Raw genomic sequence first — 21,021 nt, forward strand, 5'->3', positions numbered from 1 at the left:
AGCACAGGTCACAAAATTTTACTATAACTAAACACAGGTATGAATACTTTAAAGGAGAAGACTAAAAAACTTGGGGTCAAACTACTTTGTTTTCACATCAGTAGACACATACAGACACGGCAAAAGCAAAACATGCAGTCATAGCCAGACAGAAGGCACATTATGCACAGCTCTCCCATATTTCTGCCAGGAACAAGAAGTGTAAGTTGTGTTGACAAAATAAAACATGATCTGCATATGAAAGGACAAGCCAGAAAGAGGAAGCACTGGTTAACTCAAGGTATAGCACACCCACCAGTATTAAGGTCCAAGCAGAGATCATTCACCGAAACATGTTTTCAATGAAGTACAGTAGATACACTGGGTAATGACTGTGAGAAGGATGAAAAGCCAAACAAGTAAAACATGAAGCTACAGGAAGCTGAATGAAAGGTTCGGCTGAAAGCGCTGCAGTCCAATAAACACCCAAAGAAAAGTACGGAGCAAGACAAGATACAGATGCAGATTATCCAGCAGGATACAAAACAGAGAAGTGCGCTAAATTGATACAATTCAGCAAGTCAACAGAAAACAGAATTTCTGCCAAACAAATCTGAAGTCTATGTGAGAGAGGATTCCAGCATATCCAATCTTTTCACTGATACTCTTTGCTGTTTTCATTGAAGAGGACTACTATGAGGAAATTGAAGAGCCTTGTTGCTGAGAAACGCTTATACATCAGTTGTTGGCAGACGATAAAAATAAGCCCCTAATAACTCCTAGCACATACATTGTATGTAGCAAAAGGAACATTAGAAATACTGAAAACATTCTTCATGAACAAAAAACATCAACTGAAAATGAGTCAGGGGGAGTCAGAGACTGGAAAGGGGCATCACTACACTGGTTTAACTTCACTAACTCACAAAATAAAGCTGTATTATCGTGCTTGTCCAAGAGCAGTCACACTTCCTGGATTGTCAGTAAACTGCCAGTCACTCAGAGCTGGCTCTACAACTAGTAATGCACTGCTTTGACAAAGGGGTATTAAAAACTTTTCTGTTATAAAGCCAAGAACTACAGGATATACAGTCTTGCTGAGCATTTCTAAGCTGTTTTACCTCAAACATCTCTTGCTCTGTCCGTCGATAATCATCCAGGAGCTGCTCCATGTAGGTCAGATTACGGAATTTTTCTAGATAACTACTGTATTGTTTCTGCAGTTGCTCCTCAATCTTCTCATACTCATCCATAAAAGCAGGACTGGAGAGAACAAGCGCAAACTACTCAGCGAAATATTGACCTGTACATGCAGAATTCTGAAATAAGCATTTTTGGGTTCGCAGCTACCTTTCCATGTCTACTAAACCAATCTAAAAGGACCTTTTGTTTTTAAGGTTCCACACTACTTCAGAGACTAAAAGCATAAGACAAAATAACCCACCAACCTATCCTGCAAAAATTATATATAGCAAAGGACAGGATTTTGTGTACCCACTACCATTCCCTTCCAAACAGGCAGATAGGCAGCATATTGGCCCCTCTGGCAGACAAATCTAAGTTAATTATCCTGCTGTTCCATGACTCAAAAAAACTAGCTTGTAGCGTGGCTGGTAAATCACCTACCTTGCTGGAGACTCACTTGCTACAAAACTGTGCTGTTGTTACAAGCATAACTAGACTTGACACCAATAGGTGATGATGTCCTTATATTACAGAGCCAACTGTTGTGCTCCAAAGAACACTGCTGCTCTTTGATGCTTCACATTTACCCAATACACTTCCTCCAGAGTGTTACTGATCAAAATATGTATATGAATCAATGTCACTCCTTCCACCACTCATTTTTCTAATATTGCTTTTTTTTTTTCCCCCCATATGAGGTCAAAAATAGAGCATGATCTTGTAGATTGTATAAACCTGCAGTTTAATTAAGGGCAAGAAATCAACCCAAACTGTGAATCTGAACATCTTGATTTTATGGCAGGCTGTATCACTGCCTAGAGGAACCAATCCTAACAAGGGATGCATAATGAACTTTTTTTATTGGTGGCTGAGAATGCTAGAAGCCTCTGGGAACAGAGGGAATGTTTGCATCAGTTGCCATTTTCAGGAGAACTACCTGACACCATGTATGTTTAATGACAAATGAAAAGCCATGCTACCTGACCATTTTGTATAGCTCAAGCAGCAATTAAGCAACCTCATCAAATAATATTCTGGCCACTTTTAACAGCCCTGAAATTCTGATTTCAAATACGTGATAACGGAAAAATGAACAATTACAATCCAGACTGGGCATTTCTAGAGAAGAGAATCTCTGTCTTCCACAGGCTATCATCTCAGTCTCATTACAGACTTCACTCCTTGCTGTTCTAAGCATTAACAATGCACAGGTCCATCATTTACGCTAACACTCATTTATGCAGTAGATAATCAGTTCATAATCTTTACCGAACACTTTGTAGAGTCTGTAGCCTCTTCTGGCTTCTTTCCAGTTCCAATTTCCGTTTTTCAATCTTGGCTTCCAAATTGGCTTCATCCAAAGCCACATTATTCAACATGTCTTTAGTCTTTTGGACTTGTTCCTAAAAGAGAAGGATGGTGAACCATGGTTTGCACTGGAATAATTAGAATTATCTTTCAGATGCTGACCATTGTCCTGTATAATCTCACATCTCAGGTTATCAAATAACTTTATAACAATGAGCTAGAACTTAAACTGGCCAGGCAATGAAAATTAAAAAGTTCTTTGTGGCCAGCATAACGAACTAACTGGACATTTACAGATTTAAAATACCTGAATTTTTTCCCAGACATTCTTAAAAGAAGAAGAAAACCCCCCATAACTTGCCCTGGGCTTTAACTTTATTTTTCCTTCTCACTGAAAGTAAAGATAGGAAGTATAGATAGTAAAAAGTATAGATAGTAAAAAGTATAGATAGTAAAAAGTATAGATAGTAGAGATAGTATAGATAGTAGAGATAGTATAGATAGTAGAGATAGTATAGATAGTAAAAGATAGGAAGAAAAGAAGGCTCCTCAAAAAAATCTGACAGGATGCATAAAGACATCTCTTGATGTGTAAGTATCTGAATAAACTCAGGTGAGAAATGCATTTATTTCTTGGTACTGTTTTAAGAATTTTTAGGCTTCCATCAATTTTTTTTTCTTCAAGATAAAGGTCACTTTTATAAAGAACTTACTCTATCCAAATATCTTCATCCTTTTCCAAGTCTTGCTTTATCCATTTTTTCAAAATCTGGGAAGCATCCTGAACATTACAACACACACTACAGGAACCAGGAGGGGGAAGTGGGAATATTCCAGCTTATTAAAATGAGGTGAGTACATTCAGTGTGCTCATGCTCAGGAAACCATGAGCATCTTTTGAGTGAGAGAGAGAGAGGACTTCACGCTTCCTGAAATTCCAGCAGTAACTGTTAGGTGCTGCTCAGCAATAATAGGTCATTTCATTAACTGGTCCAGAACTAAACCAGCTGAGCTACGTGTTATTGATATTTCCCAAGAAGCCAATTGCTCTACTATGCTGCTGTTAGTTTATTAGCACTACTGCCTAGAATAGCAATGCATATTAACAACATTCAGAATTCATATAGACTGCAAGTAGGAGCAGAAACATAAGGAAAGATCGCCTGGAGTATCTATTGATTATGCATTGGCTGTTTAAATCTCGAACTCCACTCCTTGTAATTATACAATTGGATTGGATACAGTTTGCAGTTAAGTAACTTACAGTAATCACTAGGATTTAATTAACTACCATACTTGCACAGTGGCTGTGAGTGCAGCTAATGGTTTAGAAATACAGGAACCCAAGCACTGGAGCAAGGACAGGGTTGCCAAGACTGGGACAGACAAAAGGCCCCTGAAATGAGAACCATAACGATGTGCTGACATGGCACTAATTAGCACAGTGCCAGTTCTTCTCGCCCCTTGGCCAGTTCAGCCATCCTGCTTCCAGAGCCCAACTTCACAGCTCCTGAGGTACCAGCATATTTTGAGTTACCAAGTACCAAGTTACCCTTGCAGCCCTGACTCTGCAAAGTTTACACAGCTTAGACAATGTAGGTGGGATGTTGATTTCTGTGCTGATTTAGGCAATTTTTATCCCTCCTGTAGAACTTTTGGGGCTACTACTGAGCTCCTAACAGAGGCAGGGAATATGACTAAAGTGTGTTTTCTCCCAAGAGAGAGGCCAAGGGAGGCCAAGTGCAGTTCTTTGATGCACTGACTGCAGGAATGTTTCTGCATATTGAACCAACACAATTATACAGTGCAACAGTCTGACAGCAGAGCGGGTCTTAACATGTTCTCCTAGGTGCTGCTGCTAACATCGTTTTACCCTTTCTGCTGCAGGCTGTGATTTCTGACAGCCAGCTCACAATCATCACTGTGCCGACACCTCATTCACTCTGCCAGGAAAGCTATCAGTTGCAATTAACATGCTTGTTCACTCTGAACACAACAGATTTCCCAAATAAACCATAAGGATCGTCGGTGGCCGTATTCATTACCACAACACAAGGAGTCATCACAGACTGATCTCTGCCTTGATTAACTTCTGTTCACACATCTGATGTTACCTAAAGACCAAAGTCTGCATTAGCCATTAACTGAAGTTCAACATTAGCTACTAATTAACCAAGTGCAGCACTAGTTGGTCTAGTCAGCTGAAGGTGATGTGTGCTTTGGCACTCTTAACCCTAGGCTGTTGATAAAAAGAGCTATGTTCTTCTTGCAGGAGAGGAATAATAATTTTGCAATTAAATAAATACCATTTTGCTTACCAGAACACAGTCAATGGCAATTTTCATCATCTTCTCAGCCTCATTTATCTCCAAAGGTCTGGCAATAGATTCTGTTCTTGCTTCCTATGAAATAAAGATGCACCAATGTATTTAAACACTACACAAAGGAACTAATATATGCAGAACAGAGGGTGGTCAAGCAACATTTATTATGCAGATGATCATATCGCTGGAGTAGGATTTAGTATTTATTCACTAAGGCTCAGATGATTTAAAGAACAGGAGATGATGAAAAAGTCAGTTAAGTGAGGCTGAGATTAACACTAAGCAATTAAAGTATCTTTTCAAAACAAGATAAGTGCTACTGTCTGAACTGCAAGTATTCTTCAATGCAGATTTTTGGAAACTGCACTGGTTATTACATGTTGAGCAAGGTATGCAACACAGCACAGAAGATTTCATCATCTTTACAACATGACCCATGAAAACAATAGTGTAGGTAGATGAGCACAGTGTCACAAAAATTGTGGAGCAGCAAGCACTATGAACCCATCCAACTCTGCTAGGCAGCTGGGACAGGCAGCAGGTGCCTCCTACACCCACATGAAAATCAGATGATGGAGAGGTACGGGCTTCTCCAATTCTGATAAAGAAGTGGTTCAGACTCCTCAAAAAACCCCCAGTGATCCTTGTTTAGATTCCAAAGGATGAAAAAACCTCTTCCACTCTCAGCAGTTTTGGGGACAGATGGGCTTAGGGGTATTCAGCATGCACTTGTTTGTATGATGTCTTACAACACTGACCTGGTCATTATATGAGAACTCTGGATTACTTGTTTGCTACTGGGAGGAGAGGAGGGAGATCTTTCCAGCTGAATGTCCTTAAAATCATCTTATGTTGGCAAACCATTTGGTAACAGGTGGATAAAGATGGAAATAGCATCTCTCTAGAGAACATCTGACTAAGAATCTAAAAATGCTTTATACACATTGCAACAGGCTGTACCCAGCCTACTAGAAGATGAATTCTGGAAGCAGATACAACTACTTTGTCCAATTACCATGCCAGGAACTCCAGGTTGCATAGGCAAGTACTAGCAGAGGCAGCCCAGCTCCCTCCCTACCAACTCCAGCTCAAGGAGTTGCATGGTGAACCCAATCAGGGAGCTGATCCAGCCAAAAAAATGTGCTCAGCTTACGTGCTGAGCTTATTCCTCTGCTAGATCAGCTCCCTGAACAAGCCTGGTACATGCTACACGAAGGCTTTTTTCCTGGCACAAGAAAAGAAGTAGAAGAAATATTATGTTGGGGATAGTGACAGAAGCTACATCTGTTAGTGGCAGTGACAGTTTACACTGCCTAAAGCGCTTGTGAACATTCCCCTGTCCACACAGAAATACAAGTTCCAAGCAGCAGAAAGTTAATTTGGATGAAAATAAGATACAAAGAGTCTGCACAATACATATTCCTGAATAACGCCACAGGTAGACATTTTTGGAGGAAGACTGGACAAGAATAATGTAGCTTAGTAGCTATTCTGAGAACATTATGCATTTAACAAGCTCAACAAAATGCCCATTTATTTGTGAAGACTTTGCCTGAACTGAAAGGGCAGCCAGGATCAGCCTGGTGAGGACACCGCCCTGCCAACTGTACTTGGTTCTTCTGGTGGCAACAGTGAGATCTCTGCTACAGAGCGAACGTATTTCAAACAAAAGAGTTTATCACTCAGCAGGGGGAAGGAAATTATGTTCCTTCCCACTTCCAAAAGAGATAAAAGAAACAGCAAGGACCTTAGTTTTTAATTATAAACAACTCCTTTACCAATTTCCTTTCAGTAGCCTGGTAAAACACCCACAGAACATGCACAAGTCACTGCAGTGGGTGTTGGGTCAGGATAACTGATGCATTTTAGATACAATTCTGAGGATCTACCCTTTTAAGTTGGAATAATTTATACAAGTTTAATGTCTTTTCTTCTTCTGCCTTCCCTCTGCTATCCATGGAAGCTTCACGTACATACCACAGTCTTTGTGCAGAAATCTACGTCATTTTCTAGAACAAGGTTCAGTCCTACAGTCACACCTGCTTGGAAAAATGTGTCAGGCCAATGAAGAGTAGTATAAAAGCAGAAATTTGTATTTTCAGACTGCAGAATCAGGGCTAAACTGGAAAAGGAGAAGGTCAGGGCAATTATCCGCCTTGCACTCCAACAGACCGAGAGGAGAATCCAAGGGGACCATTACAGCTTCTGTACACACACAGCTCCTCCCTAAGACTCTGCATTTGTACGTACATTTTTCGCTTCACTATTACAAACAGTGCCATTAACCTAATTTTGACACTTTGGAGTAGTAAATGTAAGTGGAAAATATAGTAAACATAATGGAAAAATAGTAATATAGAATGGAAATATAATGGAAAAATAAATATATTTTGAGACTATCAAAGCTGTCAACAAATTTTTAAATGGATGTTTGTAACAGCTTCCCTGGGTATCCATCATTGGGCCGTTTCCTGTTATCGTATGAAAACTCTCAAAGAGAAAACTTTTGTTTTTAATATCTCTTTTCAGGAAGGACCCTGCAACTGGCCATATAGAAGAGGATGAAAAGGAAGGCAGCTCACATTAATATGCCTGGATAAAAATAAACACTCCACAAAGATTATGAAGATCTTAGGAAAAGCATTTACATTAAAATATCAAAGTTGGTCAATTGAAACTTTGTTAAGCCATGAGCAAATTAAAGAAAATGAATTTAACACAACCACTTTGACTATCTCTGACTCCCCACATAAGCAAATAAAGCCCATTTTTCCTCCAGCCCAACTCATACTCACTAGTATTTCTTACCCAATACGAAATATGCTGTAATGTGACAACAGAGATTTTTAAAACCTGCCTTTACACAAAGGCTCTTCTGTTCGTGCTTAAATCTGTGGATACAAATAGGCTGTATACTTGAAGGCAAAGCCTATTTTCTAAATTTGTCCAAGTACCAGGTATTACATCGCCACTGGCTGTACTCACAATTCCTTGTGCTCAAAAAAAAGTGTGCAAATGAAACTGAGCTGAAAAATACAGCCTCATTCATTTTCTTTTAAAGTAATGTACTCTTGCAATTAGGTGTACTAATCAGAATACACATTATAATACTCAAGAGGTTTCCTTTAAATTAACTATTAAAAACAGAATTCTCAGGAGAGATGAAAAATATAGAAAAAATTATCAAGGCAAGAGGAGGTAAGAAGCAGAACAATTTAGGGCTACGCCTGGTAATTAGAACTTGAGAAAAAAAACATACGCAAAACCAGAGAGGTATTCATGAACAAGCTGATTGTTTACCACTTACCAGTGCTTCCTGTTCCAAGTGTCCAAGAGCTCCCTGGCTATAGTTTTACATGACAAATACTAATTAAAAATCAAGGAAGCCAAGTGTAAAATTATTTTTGATGAACTAAAGCTGACAATTATTAAAGAAAACACACGAAGGCACACAAGAGACACCATTTGCTGGCATTATTTATCCTCCCTGGTTGGACTCATATTTGGTGCTGCACGGAAGGGCTGAGACTTCAATTCTTCAAGTTTTGAATATCGCTTCGGACAAAGCCAATTGGAAGTACTAACAAATTAGTTGGCTGGTTTAGGCTGGAAAACTTCGTTTTCTTTGGAAATGAGCATTTCATTACAAAGTAAGAAAGATTTCTAATCAAAGACTAGCTGACTGCCCAATCGAGCAGAACAGAGCACAGCCTGACAGGACGTTCCCCACAGGACATGGCAAGTTAGCACTGAAGCCAGCTCTGCCCAAATTGCACCAGTTTTGGCATCAAAAGTGAAGATAAATTTCCTTAGAGCAAAACTGTACTGCAGTCATTTCAGGAAATAACACTGATCTTAAAGCCTTCAAAACTCCATCTGTCTAAAGAATTTACCCATCTCAAGTCTGCATCCCTGCTGAGCGATGGTCCCCTGGGTCAAACACCAGCGAGGGAGAAGGCCACAGCAGATCTTCAGAGCAGAAGCCTGAGGGTCTGTCCACAGGAATCAGATCAGCAGCCAGCCTTCTGGAAGAGGCAATGAGCTGCAGTTCTGGCCGTTTGCTGCAGCAACCACCTTTTGGTGGAGAAGTCAGCCTGACACAGGACCACAAGTTACCGTTATTCTCGCAACACTCAGGTTAGTGTCGCAGTACAGCTTCTTTCTGCCAAAAGATAACTAAGCAACTGGTTCACCTAACCAAGAGTTCTACCTTGCTTGGCAAAAAAGCATCCTGTAGGATACAAATACAGAGATAGTAACCTTATCAAACCCTCTTGCAGCTTCACTGCCAAACATTCAGCTAAACATAAAAAGGCTGGCTGAAATATAAAATGCCTCCAGGATCATTAGGGAATACCTACCTTTCATTGATGGTATAGTACCTTTTACGGTATGTACACAATCTCTGAAACGCATGGTAACGTGCAGATGACTCCATTGCCTGAACAAACGTGTCCACTGTCATCTTCCAGGTATGCCCTAAGTCTGTATTATATTTGCCAGCCCTCTTCAAATGTCTTGGACACCCTCGGACATCTGAAGTGAGACTAGATGCCTATATTGCATCTGTATTGCAGATTAAAAAAGCACAGTACGGCTTTGTCATCTTCCTGAATTAAAAAAAAAAAAGAAAAGCAACGTGCCACCACCAACAAAAAAAACCCAAAACAAAAAAACAGATAAAAGCTCCTGAATGTTTGGATTTCAGCCCACTTGCATGTCAAATATAAAGATGAGAAATAATCTATACTGACAATTAAAATTGTTGAGAAGATAAGACAAAACTCTCCAAAAGCATCAAGAATTAGCAGTAAACACTACAGAGAGAACTGGTATGTTGTCAAGTATCATACGGGCTCCACAGACCAAGTACTGGCAGAGGGTCAAGATGCAGCTCCTGGCATCTTCTGACCTTAACAGAAACTGGTAACAGCAAACAGCACTTTCTAGGGACATTGTACCGTTCCATTGCGTGCAAGGTGTTACGATCTGGTTCAGAATCCTTATGTAGGATACTGTTGTGAGTCCATTCTGAAATGCAGAAGCACTTTCATGGACTCAGTTGTAGCTTGGCTCATTTAGCCTAAATGCCAGACCTGGAATGGGAAATAGCTGTACTATCGCTTGGCCTACTGAAACATGAAGAGCTTCTCTGAAAGTCAGTTGACTGTCAAGGTAGTAGCAGTGATGCTGGCACTTGTCTATATGTGGAGATTCCTGCCAAGTGAACTAAAGTGCAAATTTTGAGTGCACTTGCTACTTTGCATTGTCTTGCTGAGCAAATATGTTAATGTGCAAGAAGTAATCCATTCAGCTTCACAGAATCATAGAATGGTTTGGGTTGAAGGGGACCTTTAAAGGTCACCTAGTCCAACCCCCCTGCCATGAGCATGGATACCTTCCACCAAATCAGGTTGCTCAGAGCCCTGTTCAACCTGACCTTGAATGTTTCCAGGGATGGGGCATCTACCACCTCTCTGGGCAACCTGTGCCAGTGTTTCACCACCCTCAGCGTAAAAAATTTCTTCCTTATGTCTAGTCTGAAACTTCATTACACCCCTGTTGATACTCTTGTCTCCCCGGGTGCCCAGTGTTAACGTGGAACACTGAAGCCATCCTAAATTCACACACTCCCTTGCTGCACAGTCATGTCACCACGCAGAAAGCCAAATGCACTTACTAGCCACAAAAAGCAGGGGCAGGAGGATGCTAGCATCTCTGCAAATGCACCCCATCACTTCCCTTACTGAGAATTTTCCCCCCAGGAGCTTTATACTTGGTGAACCGCTACTGCAAAAACCATTCTGCAAACCATGAAGAGCCACTATTGCAAAAACCATTCTGCAAATATGCCCAGTGAAGCATTTTCAACTGGTAATAGTTTTCCATTATTATGCATCAAAACCTGATAAACCAGCTTCCTGCATGCTTGATGTATGGATAAATGGATGCACATAGCTTCTGAACTGCAGTAAGGAACCAAGGCAAGTAATTAAGCATGACCAGCACACAAGTCAGTCACGATAAATGTGTGTAATATACGTATATATTGATGTGCTCAAGGTCTAGCAGAGGTTTCTAAACACCTTTTTTTGTGATAAGGACCAGAAATGAAAGCTTTTTTCTAACACGCTGGTCTTGCACCAAACAGTTTTTGACCACAGGTTAAATCCTTCCTCATTTTTCAGGAGTTTGTAAGCCTGATGCATACAAAAGTTACCTCCTCACTGCCACTGTTGCCTTCAGTCTTAGTCCAGGAAGCATTACATCCCCTACTCCCTGCAAATAGGCGTTTTGCATCTACTACTGTCTATGCAGGCAATAACGCTCTCCTTTTGAAGAGTTTATTATTCAGGGAGTTTACTAACACACACTGTGATCACATTTGGCCAATATAGGGAATGGATCATTAGGCATTGTTGTATATGAACAGAAAGGTACAGGAGGGACATTAAAAATAATCCAGACCTTCTGAAGGAACGTGATACTTCCTAACAGCCTATTTTCCTCCTCAAGAGATTAAAGGTCAAGATAATTGAGAATTTTGCTGCTTCCAGGCTATGCTGCTTTCTTGTATGCTCGTCTCAGCAGTCCACAAAGGGAATCTACAGAGACATTTCTCTACTCAGCAATGCAGAGCCCTCAATCAAAGACAGTGTCCGAAACCCCCGGGCTATCCTGATGTGTAAAAAGCATGCCTCAAGAAGATGTGGGACAGAAAACCAACTGGAAAGCACAGTTTTTCTGCAGACCAAAAAGAATCAGAAGGCCTGCCTAGCCAGATAAGAAGTAATCTGAACATATGCTTTATGACAGAAACCCCTTACAAATGCTGGCAAACAGACTGCTGAGGCAAGAAAGGGAACTTTAAACCTTTCTGACAGGCACGAAGTTGCGCTGCTTTGTTCTCTCCCCACACACCCCTGCAGGTCCACCGGTATCCTGGTTCAAGAGCCAATTCCACTGAATTACCCTCAGCTCACAAACCCCAGCACATGCTTACTGTTATCTTCCTACATCCTTAAAAACCTCACCTTTAATGTACTTCATGTAAGGTTTCATGACACGCTGCATTGGTAAAACTTGGATTAGTCCACAGGACTACAGGGTGTCACTTAATGGGTCCTTAACCAGAAGGTGGCTTGTGATGTCTTTTCCAGAGTCTGGCAAGATCACAAGGAACATGTCTCTTCTAGCAGAGCAAAAGCTAGGTTTGTGAGTGAATTTCCTAATATAAACAGATAGAAATGTCCTTGGGCAGCATGGACACGTGAGCTTGCTTTTTTGTTTTTTAAAGGGAAAAAGAGCATGGTCATCAAAAAGGCAAGACACCCAGTCAGGCAAAAATCTTTTCAGTTTCTCCTTTATCCACATTCTTCTGTAACAAAATTAGAAATAGAATTTCCTTTCCTTATAGATAACATATAAGAAAACTTCAGGAAAGGTTATGATTTTCTTAAGAAAAAGAGAAACAAAAAGGAGTATAGTTTTCAGGAGCATCTTTCAGACCTCAAAGATACACATGAAGACATCATGCAAAGATGCAGAAAAAGTAGGAGCAGGCGTTGTGTATGCAGCAATACCACCCAAAGAAATAGTTTAAACTTTTAATTCACATCAAGCCTTTGACTTCAGTAAACATTGCCATACAACTTGGGTTTCTGTTCTCAGCAAAGCTTAACCAGCAATAAGTGGAGTGGCTGTTGTACTCCAGCAACAGAAATACAGGGTGGCTCTCTCTGGGCAGGAACAAAGGCATTTTAAATAGCTAAAAATAGCTAAAATAATTGTCCTTATGTTTAAGCCAGCACATTTTCCTCTTAGGTAATTAAAATTTTGACATGGCTATACTTTGTGTCTCATGAAGGAAGGTTAGGAATAATGAACAACCAAAACCTCACCAGATATTCAGAAGACAGTGTTTCTATATTTAGCCCAACTAAGTGGAACTTCTCGCAGACTCATACAGGTTTTGACAAATGCTGTGACATACAAAAGATGGTTCAAATGCGATTTTCTTCCCCGCCAAACTAGAATGGTTTTTCAAAACAGTCTAGAACTGAGCTACAAGAATGCAGATCTTCCAACTAGCTGACAAAATTATCAATGCACTGACATAACTGGTGCCCAAACTGCAAGGAGAAATGTGCCACCCATCAATGCATAGCTGATGCTACGTCTTCAAGCTAAATACTCTTGGGAAGTTCACTACATAAGACACATCCACAAATGTTATATCCATGTAGCATATAACCATGGTTATGGTTAAAGCAATCTAAAATACCAGACAGTATTGATTCAACTGTATCTTACAGTTGCAAGGTTTAATTTTGGCTTCCTGCTTTGCAATAAGCCCTTTTCCCCAAAACTGATAGGTGAGGTTTTGGTTGGAAGTAGGACAGTTCAAAAAAATTGAAGCAAACTAGGTAATTCTCCAGAGTTCTGGCAACTGCAAGTTACAAATTTCCACTAGAAATCACGTGTGGCAACTTTGTAACCAAAGGAAATGAGTGAAATTCATTTATCAGCCTCCCCCAGGCAGTATCTCGAACCCAGAACTAACATTTGGCAGATGGAAAATGTTTCCGACGTTACAAATAAAATAATTTTTTGTAGTTAACTTCCAAAGAGTACTGAATAATGCAGCCGTCACTCAAATCGGATCTACCTCTCTACAGGAAGAGTAGGTGGCAAGCTACAACAGTGTGAGCAGGGGGAGGCAGGGAGGAAGGGTTCTCTAATCAGAAAGCTGCGAATAAAGAGATCCAAGTTAAATGTCCTTAGTGGCAACTCTTTTCGTTGTAACTACTACCGTCTCAGTTCCACAGCTGGATCTAAACACCTCTGGCTCTCCTAAGAGTTTAATTCAAGCGTTTCACAAACTGAAGTCAGTAAAGAGATTCTCAGTGTCTTCCATCAGTTTTGGAACAAGCTTATACTGTGTGCATACATAACAATAACACTCATAGCAATACCCTGTACTTACTTAGAAATTTATCCTCCATAGATTGGGAAACACTTTATCTGAATGTTAAAAGCTTTAATCTACAAAATTACAGAAATTACTTTATTTACACAAGAGGATACACAGGGAATAAACAGTTTGTTCAAGGTCACAGATGGAGTAAGTGCCAAGAGGAGCATTAGAAAACAGACCCACTGTGTTGCCTGTCTTCAGCACAAGTTAAGTACATTAAAAAAAAAAAAGATTATTTTCATATTTCTTCAGTTTTACATGGTGTAGAGCTAATTAAGAGGTAAATAAAATGAAAACAACCTTGAGAAGGTCAAAAATCTTTATGCCTGCCACCAGCACAGAGGCAGTTTTATTCTGGAATTTTTTTGCTTCATTATCTCACTGCATCTAATAATTCAGCAAGTCTAAGCAAGGCAGCTTTTTGACAGGCTCCTGCTAATGTGTCCACAGGACCTCTGGCAGATGCAAAGTGGCAGGCACTCAGAGTCAGTCAGCTTCGCTGAGGTGTTATAAATAGCTGTGAATTTTTCCTTTTGGATTTCGGATGTTCAATGTATGGTAACTCAGGAGCATCCTTCCTCAGCTGACCACAACTGACCTTGAAAGTCATTACTGCTTTATTTTGTGCTAAAAAATTATTTGGATCACCTCATCACCCCTCTCTCCCCACAAAGATATTCATCATGCCATTTTCCCCATGAACGACTGATCACCAGCTGTTATAGGGTATAGAGGACCACTGACTTTTCCAACATCTTTTGGCCATTTACAAGACTGCAGCAGTTAGCTGCGTACGTCTGGAAGCAGCCACCACATGTGAAAACCAAAGTGAATACATAGTGAAGTGGTGCTGCATTTTGCCCAAGTACTGACCTTAATTCTATTGCTGCTTTTCTTGATTTTGGGCTTGACAGGCTTAATCACAGCACTGGTATTTTCAACTTCCACTTCTTTTAATCATCCTAAGCATTTAGTATAGTGTATGAAGAGAGAGAAAGAAATCCAAACAAAATCTCCCATCCCCACCTCAAATCCAAATCAACCTCCACCTTTCCCATTAAAAAAAAAAGCTAGAAAACAGATTAAAGAAAAACAGAACTCGAAGTCTCTAGTTACTCTTCAAAAGCCAGTTATAAATATTCTGAAAATTAAGGCTACATAGTAATGCAATGCAGAGAAAGTGCCCCTGGCAGTAAAGGAAACAATGAAGATGAAGACATATGTCTCTGTGCATAGAATTTCCTTTTCATCTAGGGTCTCACTGTGTTGTACCAAAATTCATTCATCAACTCCGCTATACTCTATGAATTCCAACTCTGCAATTTCTATGCTCTAAGACTGGGACCAGTAAGACTGGAAACTGCAAACTGCCTTCCAAAGGTAAGGCTTAAATGCGTTTTAAAATAAAAATTCTGTGTCTCCACCATTGCACTGCCACAGGACACCAAATAACCTATACTGTACTCATCTACAGTTGGTCTAGAAACAACACAGCTTCAATGGAATTCAATGTTTAACTCCAAAGATGCTCTGATCAAGTAAGGCTTTTCCCCCTTAGTGCTGAATTGCTCCCCAAAGTTAACTGAGCCAAGCTCCGGTTTAACAGTTACCTGACAGTGCAGGTGACACAGCCGTAATAACACACATGCATCGCCTGTACTTCTCCCCCTCCACACCTGGTGCTCCACAACCCGCTGCACAAGTTGGGATCCGCTGACAGCAGGAAAGGAAATCTCCTTCCCCATCTGCAGGGCTGGAACCAAACGGCTTCTCTTTGTATTTAAGCTTTCTGCTGCTTTAGGATTGTTAATCGGGAAATGCCTGCCTCTTCTTTTTCAAATATAAAAGCTGATTTCTTTTTTAAACCAAACATGACATTTGTGATTTTCATCTGATGAGAAAAGTATAGCTTTTGGGGTTTGGGGTTGTTTTTTTTGTTGGTTTTTTTTTCAAAATCTTAACTAACAGCATCACAGTCTGAATTCAGCAAATTAATACCTGTAGGTTTTGTTTCTTCCTCTGTTCTTAAAGGTTTTTTTACATTATAGATTAACTTTGAAAGCAGTTTACATATACGTAAGAACTATATATTCAGTCAGGAAATAATGTATTTGCAAAGGCATCAGAAAGGCACAGTACCACATTTCCAAGAAAACGAATACAAACTTAAACTGTTCCCAATCAATATGCACATACATTTACATCACTGTGTATCTACAATACATCTAATAGAACCATTGCCTTAATAAACTCTTCTCTAGCTGAAATTTGTTTTCATTCAGAAAGTGATTTATTAAAAAAAGTGTTCCATGACTTGGAGCAATAAAATTTATCTAATGTATAAGGCTTTTCTACACAGTTTCTATACAAATTACGTGCAAAAAGAACTCCAATAAAGAAAGTAAAGGTTGTGACACAAATTATAGTCAACATTTCTAAAGGAAATAATGAGTTTTACTTCACTTTTTCCCAATGATCTTTCCCCAAAAGCTGCTCAGACTATAAGAACAGACCTAGTCAACCCATTAGTGCCAAATGCTGGGATTTCTTTTACAGTTACTGGAAAACAAAGCAGTCTTCACTTAGGATAGAAACAAGATATATCATCAGGCTGTCTAAGCTTGGTAGGAAGGTCCTTCATTTAAATATTTGGAAATGAATGCATTGGAAAAAGAAAAAAAACTAAAATAAAAAGAAAAGAGGTTAAGGGAACATGAAACTACCATGTTTTCAAATTAATTAAAACAGTATCACAGCTGTCGATGCCCCATCCCTGGTCAGGTTGGACGGGGCTTTGAGCAACCTGGTGTAGTGGAAGGTGTCCCTAGTCATTGCAGGAGGGTTGGAACTAGATGATCTTTAAGATCCCTTACAACCCAAACTATTCTATGACTTTAGTATATGCAACAGGTTTCAGGACATAAAATGTAATGAAAAAATAAACAATACTGCTCTCCTACTGCCCTTTAATAGCGCAATCCCTCTGCCAGTGCAATTTATTGTGTGCATTACTTAGCCATGCAAAGTCAACAGAAAATAAGCAATGGAAATCAATAATCTTCACATTAAAAAATAATAAAAGTAACCCTAGATTAATGGCAACTAATTTGGTATCTACAGACAAAGCTCTAATTCCCCACACAAAGCCGGAATTAACTGCACTTCTACTTCTGCCCACCTGGAATCGTGTGGGAAGGGCAGGCAGAGGACGCTATCCCTGTGATCTTCTGAGCACCTCATCAGCTCTGTGAAGGACCCAGGGAAGATGTGTGAAATTAAGAAGGGCAATTCCTTCCTGCCCTCAACACTGGCTACTTAGCAAAAACTGCAGCTCCACTGAGTTCTGTGGGCATTATCAGACCTAACAGCGATGGAAGAAAACAGCAGCATTTGGCTCTAAGCCTCTCATCTGATGAGCAAATTTCATACTTCAAGTGAAAGGCAGAGTTGGGTGCTTATAATTAAAACAGGAAAACTTGACAAATTCCACTGAACAACTGGTTACTGCAGCCTCATGGCTTTTAACCTTGGGCTACAGGCCCAAGTCTCAAACTTGTCACATGCTTACATACCAAACTTGGCATTTAACACCCAAGCCAAAAACGGGTTCTTCAGGTTTAACAAACCACTGAAGAAGGCTGGAACCAGTCACAAATCATAAGGAACAGCATGAAGTCTCTTCTGCTGCTCTCTGGAGGTTCTCACTGTGCTGTCATAGTGTCACCTTGTGCTTTTAGGATATAAACTCAGAGCTAATGAGACAGAAGCAAAGGTCATCTTTCCTAAGACAGGATTTCTTAAAGACAACAAGTTCAATCTGTCAAACCTTTTTGCAAAATATTAACTGTGTACCTATATAGGATTAGTTAGCCGCACCTTGTGCACTCAGTCATTATGCCACGAGAAACATGCGCTCGCTACTCTAGATAAGAAATACCGTCCTTTTAGAAATTGCATCTTTAAATAGTGTTCCATTGAAGATTTCTTAATGGACCCAATGAGAAGTGGCTGCACTGAAGCACTTACTCATCTCTTGATTTTTCATTTAAAGCTTTCAGAACACTGCACTTGTGCAAGTCCCTTTTCTAGGGCCCAGTTCTAAAGTCAGTTGGAGTCCTAAAAGCCTTGATCTAAAGTGATTAAACAATGTGCAATTTCAAACCAATGCTTGAGTACGTTTTAAAAATGTTGCCTTATACTGACCTATACTTGACTTTTTAGTGGAGTTCTTAGGGATGCTGTACACAGAAAAAAGAATGTAATGCTCCGAAGCAAATATTAACACCTTAGGTAGCATTCGTGTGAAAACTATTTCAAAGCCAAGAAATTAAGCAAAGAAGGCAAGATGAGAAGTGACTGATTAACGGTTTTGTGACAATTGTGTATGCTGAATTCAACTGGCTTATCACTTCTCTCTCCCTTTTGAAACATTAATGCCTTTCACACTGCTGCATATCACGCTGACACATAAGTCTAGCAGAAAAGGCAGTGTTCCACAGATAAGTATATCACCTACCCTTTGAAACACTTGTACTCCATCAAACAAGGATCTGGGAGCATTAATCGTCAAGGCTCTTACAGGGTGCACTTCCTACAGCTCAGATATTGCAAATCTGAAGATTACCAAAACAGTACTAGAACATTGAGGGTTTCCCTTCTTTAAATGTCTATTTTCAGAAAATGAATAACCTCCAGCATTGCAGATAAATGCACTTAAGAAAATAACTGAAAGATTTATCGGCAGTGTTTCAGGACACTTCCGTGACTTCATGCAACAGCTTGTGATTTTACAACTAAGCTGAAGAATATGTACCCTGCAGGCTTTCCAGGCCTTCAATTACTGTAACAGAAACAATGAGCGTTGCACTTGGAAAACTAATGGCATTAATCATTTATCTTTCAGAATATATCTATCCCCACTGCTAAAACATACATATAAAGTTAATATTTCCAAACAGTTCTACAGCGAGTATTTCAGTTTCCTACTAAAGAGAAAATGCCAAACTGTTCTCTCAGGCTTACTGCAATCCAAGTATGAATATGAGCGAGAAGGAAATGCAAACTTTCAGACCCATTCCTTCAAACCCACAGAATATTCATTTTAGATGCAGCCGTTAAGAAGAACTACTGATACTTTTTTCACCTTTTTCCTTTGCAGCACCCAGCGAACACAAGTTCTTATACACTCTCCAGCGTGTACTTACCCTTAATTCAACTTCTTTGCCAAGTAAGTCATACAGACTTGCTCCTTTGGAGGTAATTTCGGAAGCAAGCTGTCTAGCTGCCTTCAAGTCAGCAATCTGGAAACACAGCAACACCACTGAATAGCAAAAGAGAATCCCCAATATCACAGAGAAAATCCACAATAGGTTTTTCCCATGTTGATGTTAAAATTGCATAGGAGGCCAGCACAGTGGCCAACACTCTACTATAGTATCGAAGCCACTGGAATCAGAGTGAGCCTGTCTCTTGGCTTTAAAACGGTCTACATTGAGGCATCATTTAGACATAGGCTTCTGGGTGAAACCCCAGCCACTTTATGCCAACAACAACAAAAAAACCTCCTCAAAACTGTGACTCAGCCAGTTGTTGGTTCATGTGCTGCCCAGGGCAAAGGGAAACATCACCTTTTTCATATGCAAAAGTAAAAAGTATATATACCAAAAGGTACGTGACTAGCACGTTGCACAGGTAATGAATATTGATCATCTACAAGTGTTTTTTCATTATTTCTTCAGGTGCTTTCTTCAGAGAGACACACCAGACTTACACAGAGGAAAAATCACTTGTGGTTCTGCCATTTTTTCAAGAATGGTTGTATTATTGCCTAACAAGCAGGCATGACACAGTATAGCTATAAAAGAATCAAAGACTAAAAATATTAGAATATAGAAGAGGTGCTAAAACTAACAAAAAGCAGTAACAGGACTTCCTCTTATTTAACAAAGTGTTGGGATTTTTTTAATATCTAGAGATGGAGTTTATGTTAAGGGCTTGAACAGCTTTGATGTCTGTTAGGGTAACATGAAGATTTCCCTTTCCTTCAAAGCAAACGGGCTGAAAACCAACTTTCGGTCAGTATTTTGCAAACTCCTCCTGTTGCAACAAGGTTAGTAGATAGAAAATAGTCTTTATTCCGGCCTACTCCAATATTTCTATGATTCCAACAGCAGTCCAAACCAAAGATAACCAATTTTGTGCCACTGTTGCCCTGTATTATGCCTCTGGTTGAGAATTCACAGTTTAAAACAAATCATAGCACATAACCTCGACTACAGAAAGTATGAGTTAAAACCATACCCACCCCCTTGCAAGAATATTTTCTACTTAAGTTTCAGATATGAAAAACAAATCCATTTTCTAAGTTAACACAAAAACCCTGCCCAAAACAAGAGTACAAGTTTTCCTTACTTTTGAGCCAAGATCAAACTTGAACTTGCTGCTGTCTTCCTCACTCACGTTTGCACGTTCCACTCCCTTGGTATTCATAGCACCGTAAAGCACAGAGGTGACCTTTAGCAGTTCCTTCACTGCATAGCCATCTGCCTGGTAAAGCTTCTTAGTGTTGAGCTTTATGTGAGCTTTGGTAGCCTTTGGGAAGAAAGAATGAATTAATCGTGTCACAAAGAACAACATCCTCATTTACCTCTTCACACTTCACTCGAAAGCTCTTTTTGGGGGCACCACGCTCTGCTTTACAGAAATAAATCTTCCTGTTTGAAACACAAGTTTGTCATTCATATTACTGATGTTTCTAGAAGAAATTTTTCTGAAACATGTGCACTTTCTGCATGTCAGAACATTTGCAGATAATTGCCAGAATGAAAAAACTCAAACTATCCATTAATTCTTCCCTGCATGACGATCGGCAGAAACCCTGTGCACCACTTAAATTCAAATTAAGTGGAATGTAAGTGCTGCCCAGGTCTTATGATGATGCTGCAGAGAGGTAAATTTCACCCTTAATGAGTTACAAGAATAAGATCAATTATCCTAATTTAACTGTCTTCTCTTCCAGCAGTAGCTTCAGAATATTTTGTTTCTCTCAAATTTTTCCCTGCTACAATATTAGTGATTTTATTCCCTTGTCTTCCATCTCTGAAAAGTACAGACAGACCAGTAAGGAAAAAAAAACATTAAAAATTATATTATATTTCTATACTTCAAAATAATAAAGGGGGAAAAAAAGAGCATAATAGAAATGATACATCTGTCAAGAAAGGTCACAAATGTTATTCTTGAAATTCC

At 39.7% G+C, this 21,021-nt stretch overlaps 1 protein-coding gene across 5 annotated transcripts in view; it reads right to left on the bottom strand.

Annotated features, from left to right (window-relative positions):
* Positions 1 to 21,021, bottom strand: part of CLUAP1 (clusterin associated protein 1) — a 74,935-nt gene that overhangs the window by 46,865 nt on the left and 7,049 nt on the right. For all 5 annotated transcript variants that reach the window (XR_012045058.1, XR_012045056.1, XR_012045057.1 and 2 more), the window contains exons 4-8: positions 20,185 to 20,364; positions 18,978 to 19,073; positions 4,791 to 4,874; positions 2,434 to 2,567; positions 1,101 to 1,242 (exon numbers count right to left, since the gene is read on the bottom strand). Coding sequence is in view for 1 of the 5 variants with exons in the window: in XM_072878673.1 (XP_072734774.1) it covers positions 1,101 to 1,242; positions 2,434 to 2,567; positions 4,791 to 4,874; positions 18,978 to 19,073; positions 20,185 to 20,364 (636 nt within the window). In the remaining 4 variants the exon portion in view is untranslated. The remainder of the gene's footprint in view (positions 1 to 1,100; positions 1,243 to 2,433; positions 2,568 to 4,790; positions 4,875 to 18,977; positions 19,074 to 20,184; positions 20,365 to 21,021) is intronic.

This window comes from Ciconia boyciana, chromosome 13, assembly GCF_034638445.1.
Source record: "Ciconia boyciana chromosome 13, ASM3463844v1, whole genome shotgun sequence".
Classification (NCBI taxonomy): domain Eukaryota; kingdom Metazoa; phylum Chordata; class Aves; order Ciconiiformes; family Ciconiidae; genus Ciconia; species Ciconia boyciana.